At 42.8% G+C, this 17,762-nt stretch overlaps 2 protein-coding genes across 5 annotated transcripts in view; one reads left to right on the top strand and one right to left on the bottom strand.

Annotated features, from left to right (window-relative positions):
• The window catches only part of gcfc2 (GC-rich sequence DNA-binding factor 2), a 12,520-nt gene extending 8,438 nt beyond the window's left edge, over positions 1 to 4,082 (bottom strand). The window contains exons 1-4 of one of the 2 annotated variants that reach the window (XM_061765894.1): positions 3,557 to 4,082; positions 3,306 to 3,407; positions 1,506 to 1,715; positions 1,141 to 1,407 (exon numbers count right to left, since the gene is read on the bottom strand). In XM_061765894.1, the coding sequence (XP_061621878.1) occupies positions 1,141 to 1,407; positions 1,506 to 1,715; positions 3,306 to 3,407; positions 3,557 to 3,875 (898 nt within the window). In that variant the 5' untranslated portion in view covers positions 3,876 to 4,082. The remainder of the gene's footprint in view (positions 1 to 1,140; positions 1,408 to 1,505; positions 1,716 to 3,305; positions 3,408 to 3,556) is intronic. The other variant, XM_061765893.1, reaches the window with a different exon arrangement.
• A 2,376-nt stretch (positions 4,083 to 6,458) lies between these two features.
• Positions 6,459 to 17,762, top strand: part of itsn2b (intersectin 2b) — a 40,725-nt gene continuing 29,421 nt past the window's right edge. For 2 of the 3 annotated variants that reach the window (XM_061765888.1, XM_061765891.1), the window contains exon 1: positions 6,460 to 6,816. The gene's annotated coding sequence lies outside the window, so the exon portion shown is untranslated. Of the gene's footprint in view, positions 6,817 to 17,762 lie in introns of all 3 variants that reach the window. The other variant, XM_061765890.1, reaches the window with a different exon arrangement.

Raw genomic sequence — 17,762 nt, forward strand, 5'->3', positions numbered from 1 at the left:
GGCCAGATCTGGCGGCCGACTGGTTAGAGCGTCTGCCTCACAGTTCTGAGGACCGGGGTTCAATCCCCGGCCCCGCCTGTGTGGAGTTTGCATCTTCTCCCCGTGCCTGCGTGGGTTTCCTCCCACATCCCAAAAACATGCATGGTAGGTTGATTGAAGTCTCTACATTGCCCCTAGGTGTGAATGTGAGTGCGAATGGTTGTTTGTTTATGTGTGCCCTGCGATTGGCTGGCAACCAGTTCAGGGTGTACCCCGCCTCCTGCCCGAAGATAGCTGGGATAGGCTCCAGCACTCCCGCGACCCTTGTGAGGATAAGCGGCTCAGAAAATGGATGGCCAGATCTGTGCCTTGCCACAATTCTGTCTCTGAGCTCTTCAGGCAGTTCCTTTGACCTCATGATTCTCATTTGCTCTGACATGCACTGTGAGCTGTAAGGTCTTATATAGACAGGTGTGTGGCTTTCCTAATCAAGTCCAATCAAACACAGCTGGACTCCAATGAAGGTGTAGAACCATTTCAAGGATGATCAGAAGAAATGGACAGGACCCGAGTTAAATATATGAGTGTCACAGCAGAGGGTCTGAATAATTATGGCTTTGTGATATTTCAGTTTTTCTTTTTTAATAAACCAGCAAAAAATTCAATAATTACTTTTTTTCTGTCAATATGGGGTGCTGTGTGTACATTAAGGAGGAAAAAAATAACTTAAATGATTTTAACAAATGGCTGCAATATAACAAAGAGTGAAAAATGTAAGGGGGTCTAAGCATGTTACTGAACTTGACTACTGCATACATTCATGGCCTAAATCTGAAGAGAAATTCATCTGTGAATGCTTTTTTGGGTGTGCATGTTTTCGTACTTGAAAATTCTTCTCTGTTGTAAATTAAACAAATACTAAAGAACAAAGTATTGTAAAACACTCAACTGGTCTGCCTGTAATTTATATCTGAGTTGTTGAAAGTCTTAAGGGAGCAAAAAATAAGCTTTCATTATATATATATTTTTAATTAATCGCCCGATTAGTCGGTATCGGAATTATTTTATGCCAAATATCGGAATCTGCGTCAGCCGAAAAAAAATCCCTATCGGCCGGGCTCTACTACAAATATCACTACTGTACTTTTACTTCTTCCATACCAAGTTTCTCCGCAATCCTCTCCTTCACACTTTTTAATCCTGGGGCAAACTCAATTCTTTTCTCGTGATCATCTGGCTCGTCATCATCACCGTCAACCCTGTCTTCATCATCATCATCCTCCTCCATTTCCTCCTTGTGGTAGCGCTCTGGGGTGCTACCGGAGGAGCTGCGGCCACCTTTGTCTAGAGGGATGAAATCTTTCTGGGCTCGAATGTTGCGCCGCTGCCTCTTGGCTGCTTCAATGGCCCTGGCATTGGGGATCACAACTGTACACGAAATTAAATATTGTAGCACGAATACAAACATATCACAGGTAAGGTACACTATTCACCTTTCCTAGTTTTTCAAAACAAAAACAGTCTACCTGGTTTTACAGCAGAGTAGCTGCATTTTGAGCTAGATGAAGAGGAACTGGCAGCTTCCTTATCTTCACCTTCATCATCATCATCATCATCATCATCATCCTCATCATTCACCGCCTCATCATTGTTATCACTTTGGTGAGAACTATGTGGTGATGCTTGGCTGTCATCATCTTGCCTGGGAGAGGCAGATGTGAGGATACCTTTTGGTTCTGGAAAAAAGAGAGACAAATGTTATAATCACTCCGTCCATCCATCCATCCATTTTCTGAGCCGCTTATCCTCACTAGGGTCGCGGGAGTGCTGGAGCCTATCCCAGCTATCATCGGGCAGGAGGCGGGGTACACCCTGAACTGGTTGCCAGCCAATCACAGGGCACATACAAACAAACAAGCCAGTCGCACCCACATTCACACCTACGGGCAATTTAGAGTCCTCAATCAACCTACAGTGCATGTTTTTGGGATGTGGGAGGAAACTGGAGAGCCCGGAGAAAACCCACGCAGGCACGGGGAGAACATGCAAACTCCACACATGCAGGGTCGGGATTTGAACCCCGGTCCTCAGAACTGTGAGGCAGACGCTCTAACCAGTCGCACACCGTGCCGCCATAACCACTCCGTATAAGTGTAAAATATTTGATTAAATTAAGAGTAGTGATTCCCAACTACCGGTACTGTGCCACGGCACAGTGTGCAGCGAGAGATCATCAGGTGTGCTGCTGGAAATTTGCCAATTTCACTGAATTAGTCCAAAATTTTTATTTACAACAAATGCTGTTTCTTTGTCCATCAATCTATGCCAGAGCAGTATACTGTAGTGACAGGCTGAACAATTAAATTCTCTTCCACTAGATTGCAGAAGGAACAATTAACCTGTGTATCCTCCTGTTGCCATTCATGCAACATAGTAATAGTTTTGTGTTCGAGCCCAGCTTCCTAATGCAAATAAGGTACCTTGGCTCAATAAAGGTTGGGTAATACTGTTCTAGAGGACAATTAATGTATGTGAATTAGGGGTTGTACGACTCGTCGACTAACTCAACTTTACTACTCCACAATGACGTTTAGAGCGTGATGCAGACTAGTTGCTAGTGTCGCGTTTTTGGCTTGAGGAGGTAGAGGCACTTGCCGCAAACATGAATACGCCAAATGAAATTACCTTGACTGATGGATTTAAATTGTCTTATATATTTTAATGTGCAGCTTGGTAAGTGAGGGAGAATCAGTAAAAGGCAAAAAAAGACAGGTTCGAGCAGGATTTTGAATAGCTTTTCGGCCCACACTATCAAAGTGGAAAGGGAGCAGCAAATTATTTCACCACACACGAAGCAGTCGGTCTTATTTGCAAACACCACAAATGCCCACCATACAGAACCTGCTTCTGTGGTGGGCCCAGAATGACTAAGGGTTTCCCCGTTTGGCCAAGTTGTGCAAACATTACCTGGTTGTCCCAGTGACAAGCACACCAAACTATTGCAAATAGCATTTTTTTCCTCTGGCTGGAAATACCATCACGTGAGAGCTGGCAAGCCAGGGTGATGCTCTTGTATTCTTACATGTATGTTCTGCCTAAATTCAGTGTATGAGCTGTCAATTGTTGGTGAACATAGATTACTAGAAAGCATTCCCACCTCCTGTGATTTAAAAAAAAAAAAATTATAGTTGCCTACTGTATTGAAAAAAATATGTCATCTGCGACTATTTGACGTTGAATGACATAAACAGTATTGACTTTTTAAAAAAAAAATCTGAAGTCATGCAACCCTTATGTCTAAACTTGGAACCGAAGAGTTAACTTACCATTGTTGTGGTTGTATTTGGCAGGTAGAGCTTCCTTTTTCCTTATTTGGAACAACACAGCTTTATCAACCGACTTCTTTAGTTTAAACTCGGGTTCCAGAGCTGAAAGAACAGAAAAGAGGTATAATATTCAGTGACTACCAACAGTGATGAATAAAATGGAACCGAAAGCTGCTCTAATGTTAGCTAACTTGTAATCTGCTATAAAACCAACGTTTGTTACTGCGTACACGACGTTTAGACATATTTACATTCTTTGTCGTCAGAGAAACTGAGGACGGTGCTCGTTTTCGTCTTGTCATAATTGTCTTTCACATTTTCGTCGGTGTCTATCGTCCGTTCGGATATCTCCACGTCTTCTCCGTCACCGTCATCCACGTTCGACGGAGTCGCTTCCCGCTTTGAACTGCACGATATCCCACGGGAGTGACCTAATCTGGACGGTTTACAGGCCACAATCGCTGCCTTCTCTGACCCGGCTCCGTCCGACCTGTTCACCGGTGTTTCCTCCTCATCACTAGAGTCTCCTTTTCTCTGTCGAAAAACTCTCCTGGACTTTTTTTTGAACATTTTGAAGCCCTCACTTGTGCATCTAGGTTTCGAAGTAGAAACAAATCGAGGTACGTCGCGTCGAAAAGTGTTTACAACTGTCGTAAAAAGGATGGAAACGCGTCTGTCATATTGAATGTGTCATAGCTACCCCGTTAACTAGACAGATATGCACTTTAGTCATCCACAAGTGAAATTCATTCGTATAAATAAATAAATACATACGCACCCACGCACGCACGCACGCACGCACACATACACACATACATGTTAATGCGAGTCAATGACCTGAACTTCATAAAGCAACAACCTACAAAGTTAATGCTAATGCATCGCAATCATTTACCATTCACACACATAAACTTGGCTCCAGACAGCAGGGGCGTAGCTAGGCCTATGTCAACACCCCCACCCCCAAAATTATTTGGTATTACGTGTTTCTGACGAAGTTTTATTGTTTTAGCCCCCCTAAAACCAATCATCATCCCCCCTAAAATAGATAGTGGTTGCGCGAAGCGGATGTCCACCTTGGCTGCCAGAGGTCTGCCGGTATTGGTATTGGTTATTCTTGAAGCAGCGCGAGGGGCACCTCGCCCGATTGATTGCAAAGCGACGCTCAGACAGATGAGGTGGATGTGTCCTGCAATTAACATTAGTTGCCACCACTATTTTTTGAATAGGGCTATTAACGTACACCCCTTACGTAAACAGGTACAGCCGGCGCAGCCTCCGTTCTGTAGATGGGCAAGTCAGTCAGCCAATCAGTGTATTTCTTGTGACATTGTCTCATGTCACATGGGTTACGCAGCCTATCAGGTGCTTAAATACAAGGAAGTGAAGCCTTTTTTTTCCCACTCCGTCATTGCGCTGTAGCAACTCAGCTCAGTATCATGCTTTGACAAACGTCAGCTTGCAGGCCAGCTATAATTAGCGGCGGGCTAATCATGGCCCGCGGGCTGCTAGTTGCTGACCTCTGATGTACAGTATCTTTCATTAACTCACTCACTTTAAACTGTTATGTTGGGATGAAGGAGCTGAGATGTATTTGTTGTAGAGTGTTACAGTTGTTTTGGGCAGAACATTGAAAAGAAGATTGAGATCTTGTATATTTGGTACTGAGTTGTAAGGACCATAGATACCTTTGCCATTGATGCCAGGTTAATCCTTTGGGTCGACCATGCTTTTAAAGGTATGGTTTAACATTTATAATTTGTGTTATCGTAAAAGTAATATAACGGTGTGCTGCTGCACCCTACACAAATGAGGTGGTGAAGATATAATTAATCACTATATGGTAATGTTTCATCGTTATCATTAGCTAGCCTATGTCTTTTTTCTAACATTTTCAGAAAATGAGAAAAAAACAACCAGAAGAGTCTGGTTGCCTCAATTCAACCTTTGTGGATACAATGAGGTGGCACGGTGGACGACTGGTTAGAGCGTCAGCCTCACAGTTCTGAGGACCCGGGTTCAATCCCCGGCCCCGCCTGTGTGGAGTTTGCATGTTCTCCCTGTGCCTGCGTGGGTTTTCTCCGGGCACTCCGGTTTCCTCCCACATCCCAAAAAACATGCATGAATTGGAGACTCTAAATTGCCCGTAGGCATGACTGTGAGTGCGAATGGTTGTTTGTTCCTATGTGCCCTGCGATTGGCTGGCAACCAGTTCAGGGTGTACCCCGCCTCCTGCCCGATGACAACTGGGATAGGCTCCAGCACCCCCGCGACCCGAGTGAGGAGAAGCGGCTCAGAAAATGGATGGATGGATGGATGGATACAATGACCTGGATGACTGAGAATCTACACAGACATAAAGAAAGAAACACAAATGTTAGCAAAAAATAATAGCCCTATTTTTTTTTCCATGTCACAGTAAGTTAAAAATGACTTAGGCAATTATGCTATAAAGCTAACTACATTTTTTGCAATATTTCAATGCATTGAAAAATGGCAATAAAATAAACAATACAACAATCCAATGAATCCAGTCCCCTAATCTTAGATTTTTTTTGTGTGTGTATTTGTTTTAGTTTTTATTTTAGTACATTTTAACTTTTTTTTAACCTCTATTTGCTATGCTTTTTCTTTTTTGTTTTTTACCATCAAGTGACAGCTGATAGGCTTATGAAAAAAAATGGTTGTAGCTGCTCAAAGTAAATGTGTCAAGTTAATTTGTATAGCCCTTAATCACAAAAGAGTCTCAGAGGGATTCACTGGCCCATAGTTGACAAAGAGTTGACTGTTTTAGCTCTTCATGTCATGAAATCTGGCTTAAAAAAATGGTACGCCATAATAAAGTACCAAAATGACACATTGCCACATTCAACATGGCGGCGACGTTTATGTACAATTCCTTGCAAGGCGGGGTTTTATGTATGTTTGATGTCTGAGAAAAGAAACGGGCAGACATTTCACCTTTTCCACAAGTTGGGAGACTAAAATGTAAGGGACAGTAATGATGATAGTAATGACAGCACGCCCTAGCTAATTAATGGCGCAATAATATATTTCAGTGTATAAGCTTTTAAACGGGAAATGAGTTCATATTGCCCGGTCTCATAACACTACGTCATCAGTCCACCTTTCTTCCCGGTCCACTTTTCTTCCTCCCTTTCGTCTCTCCTCCCACCCTGGTCGGACAGACGTTAACAGCGCCGCGGAGCAACCACTCGGCAACAGCAGGCAAGACAGCCAATAGTGGTCGTCAGCCATGTTGGTGGTGTGTCTGACTGACTCAACGAGCTGTCAGCAACAGGTCCTTCCGAGAAGGAGCAGCTAAACTAGTAGAAACTGCCAACACTTCTGACTCACTCTCGCTTTTCGTCGGACACTAAACGTCGTCGGCGAGGAAGTCTTCTCGTGGAGGAGGATATTAACTTAGAACATTTGGATAATTCTGAAATAGCTCTTCGACCCCGAGTGAGTCAGTGAGTGAGAGAGAGATAGAGAGAGACAGCCACCGAAGGTAAGTTGAAATAATTTTATAATTCTTATTTAAAGAGTACAATCTTCCATTCAATTTACGTGTTTCCTTTTAGAAATAACCTGCGACGGAAAGTGATTGGGACGGCGAGCTAAATGGTCAATATTCTAAATGGTGAATTCGTAATAAAAGAGCTGCTTCGGTGCATATTTTACGTTACGAGCGTATCAGTTGAGGCAGATTTGAAAGTACAGTAATTGAAACTAGTCGAGCAGGTTGGAGGCAGCACACGAGCGCTCTTGAGAATGTTTGTGTGAGTTGCACATTGAGGCAGAAGTTCATCTCAGGCTGTTTATGGTGAAAGTACTGTATGAGGTTTTCTTTATATCTGTGCTGCTCTAACTTCTTACTAAATGTACGATCTAAACAACATGAGTCTGACCAACAAGACAGTAGCATGGTAGGACTAAATGTTTAAAATAAATAAATAAATTAAAGAGGGTGGATGTGTTCCTAAAAAGTATACACCCACTGTAACATGACGCAGAGTTTGCACATTAAAACTGCGCCTAAAAATAGGGGGGGGGGGGGGGGGGGGGGGGGAACTACTTAATGATTCAGTTAAACTGTATTAAAGATTTTACCTAAATAAAAGTTGGGCGTCTGGGATTATTTCATGGACCACATAAATGGTACCACAAGTGCTAGACTTGAGAATCACTGCTCTATAGGCTATTGCTCATCTGATTGTCTCATAGGGTGACTGTTATACTGGACATTGTCCAAAAGAGGCACAATGAGGGCCTCTCATAACATCACTTGGAAGATGCACTACTGACTGCATACATTTCATACAGCTCTCGCAGATCATATATTTACAATATCGTCTAGATAAAAGGAATATCATTCATCATGCCTTTGCAATGTGTTGTTTTAATAAGATAGATGAACGTGAGTGCGAATGGTTGTTTGTTTCTGTGTGCCCTGCGATTGACTGGCGACCAGTTCAGGGTGTACCCCGCCTCTCGCCCAGAGTTAGCTGGGATGGGCTCCAGCGCACCCGCGACCCTAGTGAGGATAAGTGTTATGGAAAACGGATGGATAGATACTAATAATACTGTATATCTTTGTTCCTCTATCCATGCCAGCGGTGTATAGTGACAGGCGGAACAATTAAATGCTGTTCCACTTAATGGCAGACAGTACAACAAACCTGTGTATCCACCTGTTACCAATCATACAACAGAATAAGGCATATCGTCCTGTGAGTATATCAGCTTTGTGTTCAACTGAACAGTTAACATTTCACCCTAAGTCAATTTGAGAGTAAATTGAGACAGGTTCATTATTTCACTATATATACGTTTTGTGACAGATTTTGCTCACAACAGTTTTTTTTTCTTGGTTTGAATCAATACTGGCAAACTTTATTTTCCACTGCTACTTCCAAAAACAACAAAATATGCTCATACCATGCAAACATCATTGCCTGCACCATGCACCACCATTTAAATGTACCCAGTACAAAACAGTTGGATTTCTCCAGTCTTGTCATATTATCCCCATATGTGGACAAATCAGGGCAAGGCAAAGAAGCCAAATTCAGCAGGGAGAGCCTTGCCCTACAGCAACAATTCGGCACGGTATGAAACACTTCAAAAGATTTCCTAAATGTGTTTTCTTTCGTGCGTGTTTCAGTCACGTCTAAAAGCTTTTGTGCTGACTCACCTGCTTTTAGGCACCCTTGCTGACAGAGCCAGAGCATTAGGTACACCTACAGGAGCAATATTAAAATGCGCAATGCTGACTGGTACTGTGAGAGAGGTATTAGTCAAACAGAATTGTTGTTATAGTGAGTCAATCAATCCTGCAACAAACTTTGTGTGACCTGAGAATCTCCATTGTACGATTTGTATTGAATCTCATTAGATTATGCAGGTGCACCTTTATATTAAAATTTGTTGTATTTTCTATTAGCACATATTTCAACTGAACTCTTTATTGCTATGGAAAAGGTCACGATGAGGAAATTCCTGTGTCAAAGTAACTAATTGAGCAGGAGAACGAGGAATGAGTGATTAAAGCAGGTGATTCCCAACCAGTGTGCCGTGGCACATTAGTGTGCCGTGAGCGCTTTTCAGCTGTGCCCTCGGAAATGATCAAACTTTACTTAATTGCTCAAAAATTTTGTATTTTGTATTTTTTTACAAGAAATAATGTATCTTTTTTCATCTATTTATGCTAGTGAGGCATAGTGGGAAGCAGAACAAATACATGCTCTTCTATTAGATGCGAGGAAGTACATGGAGTAATTAATGTATCAACTTTTTCTGACATTTTTGTCTGTTGGTGTGCCGTGAGATATTTTATGCTTGCAATTTCTTTACAGTGTGCTTCAATAAGTCTGATTGTGTTTAAAGCGCTTGGAAGGGGGGGGTCGAGGGGATGGGGTTAACCATTTTAAATAAGTTTTTTTATATTCTCTCTCATATTGCAGAGTTTCACCTATTTCAGGTGGGTCTGGAACGTATCGAATCCCCCGTGAAATACTGGGGTTCAATGTACCGGTAGTTTTATTTAGTCTTACTATTCTGCAGTAAACCTATTTGTGCACTGGAATAACACTAACACTTGCTGTAAAGTTTTTGAAATAATTATGATGGAGCCAGTTTCAGATTATTTTAATTTATACACTGTAAATAGTTGGTGAAATGCAAACAAATCGGAGCACCTTGAATAGATTGTTCGACCTTGGGGATTCCACTGCAGACATTTTTTAATAATCAACCATCAGACATCTGGCTGTTCCAACTATCACTCGGACGACTGCAGTATTTCATTTCACTAGAGGCTTGACTTTGCTAGTCAAACCTCAAGTGCCTGAACTTGGCTTCAGTTGCTGTTGAAAAGGTCATGTCTGTCTCACTAGTGATATACAAAACACTAAACTGTTGGATAAATAGCCTGCCTGGCGCTGACATAGTGTGTTGCAATAGTAGCAATGAATCCTGGAAGTGTTATTCCAATCAGTGAATCGTTTAATACTAAACCGTGCGGACGTACATTAAAAAGGGTCTCATTCTGAACTAGATAGTGGCGGAAATGAAGATGTTGAGGAGGAGAAATAGTGAGTATATTGGTAGAAGGATGATGAGGACGGAGCTGCCAGGCAAGAGAGCTAGAGGAAGACCAAAGAGAAGGTTGATGGATGTCGTGAGGGAAGACATGAGGGCAGTTGGTGTTCGAGAGGAGGATGCAGGAGATAGGCTTACATGGAAAAGGATGACGCGCTGTGGCGACCCCTAAAGGGACAAACCGAAAGGAAAAGAAGAAGATTCTGAACTAGATGGTGATGAGAAATAACCTCGAACCATTTTTGGTATTTAATCCACCCACTTCCTTGTTCCATGTGTCTGCCTCTCAAATTACATGGTACCTCAACTTGCGAGTGACCCAACTTCGAGAACCACTGTTGCACGGAATATATTTTCATCTAGAATTGCAAGCAAAGATTTGAGCTACAAACGCTATCTATAGTGGCAGATAACTTCACAACAAGCAGCAGTTTGGCAGATAGTAAACAATTCTTCAACAAAGAGGCTAAGTACTTGCTTCAAGTCATTTATTGCCACTTCTAGTTAGTTTACTGGATAAATGAACATAAACAAATATAATTAAACATTGTGTGCTTGACCAAACACTACATAACTTTGAAGAAAGTCCACTAGCTTATCGATAAGCACAACGCAAAACGCCATAGATAGGCTAACGTAACTAGCATTGATGTTGCTGTGTTATAATCCTTTCAGCAATATATATTTGAACACAAATAGTGCAGCAACAACAACAATATAAAAATGCTCTGAGGTATATATTACTTATCCTCTGCAAAAAAAAAAAAAAACTACCAGTATTACTGCAGCTTACAGAGCAGTTGTGACTGTTTGCTTTGTGTATATTCGTTAGTATGTATTGTACTACCCTCCCGGTGGCCAGGGCACACAAAGAATGCATGAAATGATACACATACTGTTTCATTACTGTATGTTTTTATTAGGCTTTACACAATCAGGAGTTTTGGGACCGATCAGTGAGTTAAATAAAACGATAACCGATCCGATCACAAGATCTTGTTCATTTACTGTATATACTTGTGTACTTAATTGCCCAAAAAATTATATTTACAATAAATAATGTATCTTTGTTCCTCTATTTATGCCAGTGAGGCATAGTGACAGACAGAACAAATGAATGGTCTTGTATTAGATGGCAGGAAGTAAATACAGTAATTATTCACTTTTTGTGACATTTTTGTTTGTTGGTATGCCGTGAGATTTTTCAATTGTAAAATATGTTCCCTGGCTCCATAAAGGTTGGAAATCACTGCTCTAATCAGATCGTGTATTCTAATCAGTCAGGTTAAACCAACGTTACATGACAGAAATAATGGGTGCTAACTTACTGTAATTAAATTACTTTATTTTTAATTAAATGATTTCACCCACGGCGGCCGACTGGTTAGAGCGTCAGCCTCACAGTTCTGAGGACCCGGGTTCAATCCCCGGCCCCGCCTGTGTGGAGTTTGCATGTTCTCCCCGTGCCTGCGTGGGTTTTCTCCGGGCACTCCGGTTTCCTCCCACATCCCAAAAACATGCATTAATTGGAGACTCTAAATTGCCCGTAGGCATGACTGTGAGCGCGAATGGTTGTTTGTTTCTATGTGCCCTGTGATTGGCTGGCAACCAGTTCAGGGTGTACCCCGCCTCCTGCCCGATGACAGCTGGGATAGGCTCCAGCACCCCCGCGACCCTAGTGAGGAGAAGCGGCTCAGAAAATGGATGGATGGATGGATGGATTTCACCCACACCGAAACTTTAGAGCATGATTCGACAGAACGGCGGCATGTTTACGTCCAACCGTTCGTGCTAGCAGTAGCTTGCTAGGCTACGTAACTTTTTATTACCTGCTTGTGAGCCATATTGTATTAAAAGTAGGGGACCATACCTCAAGCAAGCCTTAAACGAACGTCCTCTCCTGTCCTGAGCACCGTTGACCACCAACACACGTTTTTCCCCATTTTGTCCTTATAATACCGTCGCCGCGCTCCACTCTTGTTGTCGTCGCCACGGGAACGAGTGAATCCGGTCGCATTTGAGTTGACAAGATAAGGCCCAATGATCGTAAAAAACGAGATGCGGTGGTATCGGATTACAAGATTTGATTGCAGTAGTCTGACAATGCAATTTTGAAAGAGCAAATTTGTCTAGTTTGAAATAAATTCAAGTGAGGACATTATAGTATGTAATACTATACTTTTAAAAACGCTCCACTTGTAATACTATTACTTTTAAAAACCCATAAACGGTTGGTTAAAAAATCTGCAACATAGCGGGTTCACGAACCGCAATATAGCAGGGGAACACTATACAATTACTTTATTAATGCCTTCCTGATGATGGGCATCACACATAATTTTTCAATAAAGTGTAGAATTAAGTAAGTGGCAAGTCTCTTCATATTAGGCTAAACAGAGCTGATGGTGCACATGTATCCATTAAATTTTCTTTACCGCTTATCCTCACTAGGGTCGCGGGCTGCTGGAGCCTATCCTAGCTATCTTCGGGCGGGAGGCGGGGTACACCCCGAACCGGTTGCCAGTCAATCGCAGGGCACATAGAAACAAACAACCATTCACACTCACATTCACACCTACGGGCAATTTAGAGTCTTCAATCAACCTACCACGCATGTTTTTGGGATGTGGGAGGAAACCGGAGTGCCTGGAGAAAACCCTCCCAGGCACGGGGAGAACATGCAAACTCCACACAGGCGGGGCCGGGATTGAACCCCGGTCCTCAGAACCGGTCCGCCATAATCCTTAAATGGAACATGTTTGGGACGACCAGAAACTTTCCTAGAGCTGGCCGTCTGGCCAAATTGAGCAATCTGGGGAGAAGAGCCTTGGTGAGAGAGGTAAAGAAGATGATCACTGTGGATGAGCTCCAGAGATGCAGTTGGGAGATGGGAGAAAGTTCTAGAAAGTCAACCATCATTGCAGCCCTCCACCAGTCGGGGGTTTATGGCACAGCGCCCCGACGGAAGCCTCTCCTCAGTGCAAGACACATGAAAGCCCGCATGGAGTTTGCTAAAAAACACCTGGAGGACTCCAAGATGGTGAGAAATAAGATTCTCTGGTCTGATGAGACCAAGATGCAACCTTTTGGCCTTACTTAGATGTATGTGTGGAGAAAACCAGGCACTGCTCATCACCTGTCCAATACAGTCCCAACAGTGAAGCATGGTGGTGGCAGCATCATGCTGTGGGTGTATTTTTCAGATGCAGGGACAGGACGACTGGTTGCAATCGAAGGAAAGATGAATGCGGCCAAGTACAGGTATATCCTGGACAAAAACCTTCTCCAGAGTGCTCAGGACCTCAGACTGGGCACCTTCCAACAAGACAATGACCCTAAGCACACAGCTAAAATAAGGAGTGGCTCCAGAACAACTCCGTGACTGTTCTTGAATGGCCCAGCCGTAGCCGTGACATTAACCCAATTGAGTATCTCTGGAGAGACCTGAGAATGGCTATCCACCAACGTTCACCATCCAACCTGACAGAACTGGAGAGGATCAGCAAGGAGGAATGGCAGAGGATCCCCAAATCAAGGTGTGAAAAACCTATTGCATCATTCCCAAAAGTGACTCATGGCTGTATAAGCTCAAAAAACGTGCTTCTAGAAGAAGAATCACCTTTTATTGTCATGAACATGCATGTACATGAAATTTGTTCTCTGCATTTAACTCATCACAGTGAACACATACACATGTTAGTGGAACACACTGGAGCAGGGGGTAGCTGAAGCGCCCAGGGAACATTTTGGGGTATCAGTGTCTTGCTCAAGGACACCACAGCCGTGAGTCCAGGGGATGTTGGCGGATGGTCCAGTATTGGTCTTGAACCTAGGTCCCCCACGGTGGTAGGCGATGATCTTAACCATTGGGCCACGGCTACTAAATACTGACGTTAGCAGTGGTGGGCCTTTTTACAAGATCTTTTATTTTTTATTTACCTATAAGTGAAGTAAAATAGATTTTATTGTTGCGTGCAACAGAAAACAATTAAATGGATATTATCTGAAGCAAATTAGATATGAATGATTAGCTGATTGTAGCATTTGGGAGATCTGCTTATACTCTAGAGCAGTGGTTCTTAACTTTGTAGGAGGTACGGAACCCCGCAAGTTTCATCTGGAGTTCAACCCTTTGTAATTAGAAAAATAAAATAGGGTTTTTCTAATTCAAAACGGGTATATTTTATTGTCTGTGCAGCTTCTCAGTCATCCAGGTCACGCACAGAATGAACAGCGCATCAGTTGCACACAAAATCATTGTTAAAAGAACTCAACCAACAAAACATGAATTTCACACAAAAAACAAAAAAATCAATTCAATAAAAAATTACTGTAAGTGAATGTGCATTTTGCTGTTGCCATTCCCCTTGATAAGTGCCACTCATGTCAGAGAAATGGACTTCGTTGCGAAAATTCGCAGCAAAATATGTTCCTTGATGTTATTTCTACACTCCTCGAAAAGGGTTCATAGGTAAGAGTAGATTCTTTTGGGCTCTTTTTTATTATTGTAAGCGCTGTCTGACGCCACAGCAATGCTATGCTCGAGGCGCTGCGCCGCAATGGTAAACGCCCACCTTGATGCAGCGTTTTGAACGGCATGAACATGGCATTCAAAATGCAGTCTAAAAAGGCTTTTACGGATACATGCATGCACGTGTCGAGTCCTATGTTGAACCCCAACGACTGCCTCACTGAACCCCTGGGGTTCAATCGAACCCAGGTTAAGAACCACTGCTCTAGAGGCATAACGAGGTAGCAACCAAATAGGAGAAATCATGTAACTTCGACCAAGGGAGAGGACCTGACGAGAAGAGAAGAAGAGACGAGGGAAAGGGAGGAGAGCGACAGATGGCAGGCAGCAGATTAGTCCTGCTTTGCTTTTCTACCCTTGTGGGCATCGATTGAACACAACCATTCTAACTACACCCTCACTCTGTGTTATGCTCTTTTACTCCCAAACAATGTTTTGACCATCTGTAATTGTATCTCCTAAAATAACTCAGGCCTTTTTTGTTACTGTCTGATTTTGAACCCTTTCTCCTCGGATTGCTGTGTCACATCCAGGCTGTTCCCCTGCCAAACTCCATGAAAGCTTCCTGTCAGCTGACTTCTGATGAGGAAATGCTAGTTTCTGATTGCCAGGAAGGAAGTGTTGAGTAGAAATATTGGAATGCGTGTCCTTTTCTTCGTCTGACTTTGTCATTTGAGTCGCATTAGCTGATGGTGACAGGTGTTCAGCGTGGAAGCTGCAGATACAATCAGCCCTAACTTTTTCCTTTTTTAACTCACCTTATTGTGTCCACTAACACTCCTAATTCTAAACATGCCTGTTTTGTGTTAGCTGCTTTTCAGCTGTACTGAAGCTATTGCAGGACTTACCATTGTAGTACATCATTGCAACACTTGTGGATTGAAGATAGTCTTTGTTTTCATTAATGTAGAATTGCTATGTAAATGTATGTCCAATTGTCTGCAGTTACAGGCTATCACTGTCTGTAGTACTAAGAACAGTGGTGCCTTGACTTACAAGTTTAATTCGTTCTGGGACCATGCTCAAACAACTTGTATCTCAAATCATCTTTGCCCATTGAAATGAATGGAAATGCCGTTAGTCCATTCCAGCACCGCATTGTCTTCCTTCTGGTGTGTGCTTCTTGGCCACCAAGGGGTAGCATAATACAGACAGAAACGAAGAAGAGTTTCACAACTGAGTGTCTCATTAAGCTGTTGTAAGATTAGTTGCTCACAGAGTATAAACAATATATGCCTTTGAGTAGTGTTGTGGTAGTCTGTCTGTAAAGGGTATAATACCATATAAAAATAGGCACTTTGTTGTTTTGCATTCTGTGTTAGCATTAAGATTGCGAACCTTCCTAGGGTGAAGTGATTTTGTTGTTTTAAATATACGTATAATTCTCTTTGTTTGTGTTTAGTTTGACAGTAAACCTTAATTGCGGGTGGCAATAAACAACTTATAGTTTCATTTTTGAAAATTCACTGTCTGCCAAACTGCTGCTTTTTAAGTGAGTTGAGTTCACTACCACCATCTAGGGCTCTTATCTCAAATGTTTGCTCCCAAGTCAAAGCAAAAAAATTGTCCGATTAATGGCTCGTATCTTGAAAAACTCAGTCGGGTCACTCTTAAATCAGCATACCACTGTACTGTACATTGGAACCTCATTCTGGGATGCTTCTGAAGCACCTACAGTATTCAGATTTCAAAACAATTTTTCCCATGGGAAAATTCTTTTATCAAACTCACTATTATAGAACACTTTTAAACTGTACAAGTAATAGTTTAATATTGTGGTACTGCATGCGAAGTCTGGAGTGGCAGAGAAATATGTTAGAATAATACAGGACATGTACGAGGGCAGCAGAACAGCGGTGAGGTGTGCTGTAGGTGTGAAAGACAAATTTAAGGTGGAGGTGGGACTGCATCAGGGATCAGCCTTGGGCCCCTTCCTTTTTGCAGTGCTGATGGATAGGCTGACAGATGAGGTTAGACTGGAATCCCCGTGGACCATGATGTTTGCAGATGACATTGTGATCTGCAGTGAAAGCAGGGAGCAGCTGGAGGAACAGTTAGAAAGATGGAGGCATGCACTGGAAAGAAGAGGAATGAAGATTAGCCGAAGTAAGACAGAATATATGTGCATGAATGAGAGGGGTGGTGGGGGAAGAGTGAGGCTACAGGGAGAAGAGATAGCAAAGGTGGAGGACTTTAAATACTTGGGGTCAACCGTCCAGAGCAATGGTGAGTGTGGTCAGGAAGTGAAGAAACGGGTCCAAGCAGGTTGGAACGTGTGGAGGAAGGTGTCAGGTGTGTTATGTGACAGAAGAGTTTCTGCTAGGATGAAGGGCAAAGTTTATAAAACAGTGGTGAGGCCAGCCATGATGTACGGATTAGAGACAGTGGCACTGAAGAGACAACAGGAAGCAGAGTTGGAGGTGGCGGAAATGAAGATGTTGAGGTTCGCTCTCGGAGTGACCAGGTTGGATAAAATTAGAATTGAGCTCATCAGAGGGACAGCCAAGGTTCGATGTTTTGGAGACAAAGTTAGAGAGAGCAGACTTCGATGGTTTGGACACATCCAGAAGAGAAATTGTGAGTATATTGGTAGAAGGATGATGAGGATGGAGCTGCCAGGCAAGAGAGCAAGAGGAAGACCAAAGAGAAGGTTGATGGATGTCGTGAGGGAAGACATGATCGCAGTTGGTGTTCGAGAGGAGGATGCAGGAGATAGGCTTACATGGAAAAGGATGATGCGCTGTGGCGACCCCTAACGGGACAAGCCGAAAGGAAAAGAAGAAGAAGATGACCCCAACATCCTTTTAATTTAGCTGTTCCATTGTATCACTATTAGCACCTTTGCACCTTGATAATTGACTGATTTTAAACTTTTACATGTTGAGTCGTGTTCATACAAAGCATGCAAACCAAGAATAAAGGGGGGAAACTCATGTTGCATAACCTCTTTTGACACCACATCAGTCAGCATTTGGTACTCCTAATAAAATACATAGCCTATGGATGGTGTGGAGTGATTCTGAGGTTATGAGTTTCTGCCTTACTCGAGAAAAAGAGGTTTAATAATTTCTGTTTTTCCAGTATAGTACCAATGGCAGTAGATGCCAGTCTGCACAGTCAATGTAAATGCCATATTTCAGGCACCAATAAAGAGTGACTGTAGTTGTGTGAACAGTGTTGGAGCCTCTCCCAGTGTGCTTTAAAAGGTTTGGGGATGTAGCCAGAGTAGCCCAGCCTGAGGGGAACAGGAGAACCCTGTTAGACTGTGCTGACTGACCAAATTCTCCCTCCTGTTTCCTGCCCGCCTCACTCGCTCCACTGCT

The sequence above is a fragment of the Phyllopteryx taeniolatus genome, chromosome 2, assembly GCF_024500385.1.
Source record: "Phyllopteryx taeniolatus isolate TA_2022b chromosome 2, UOR_Ptae_1.2, whole genome shotgun sequence".
Classification (NCBI taxonomy): domain Eukaryota; kingdom Metazoa; phylum Chordata; class Actinopteri; order Syngnathiformes; family Syngnathidae; genus Phyllopteryx; species Phyllopteryx taeniolatus.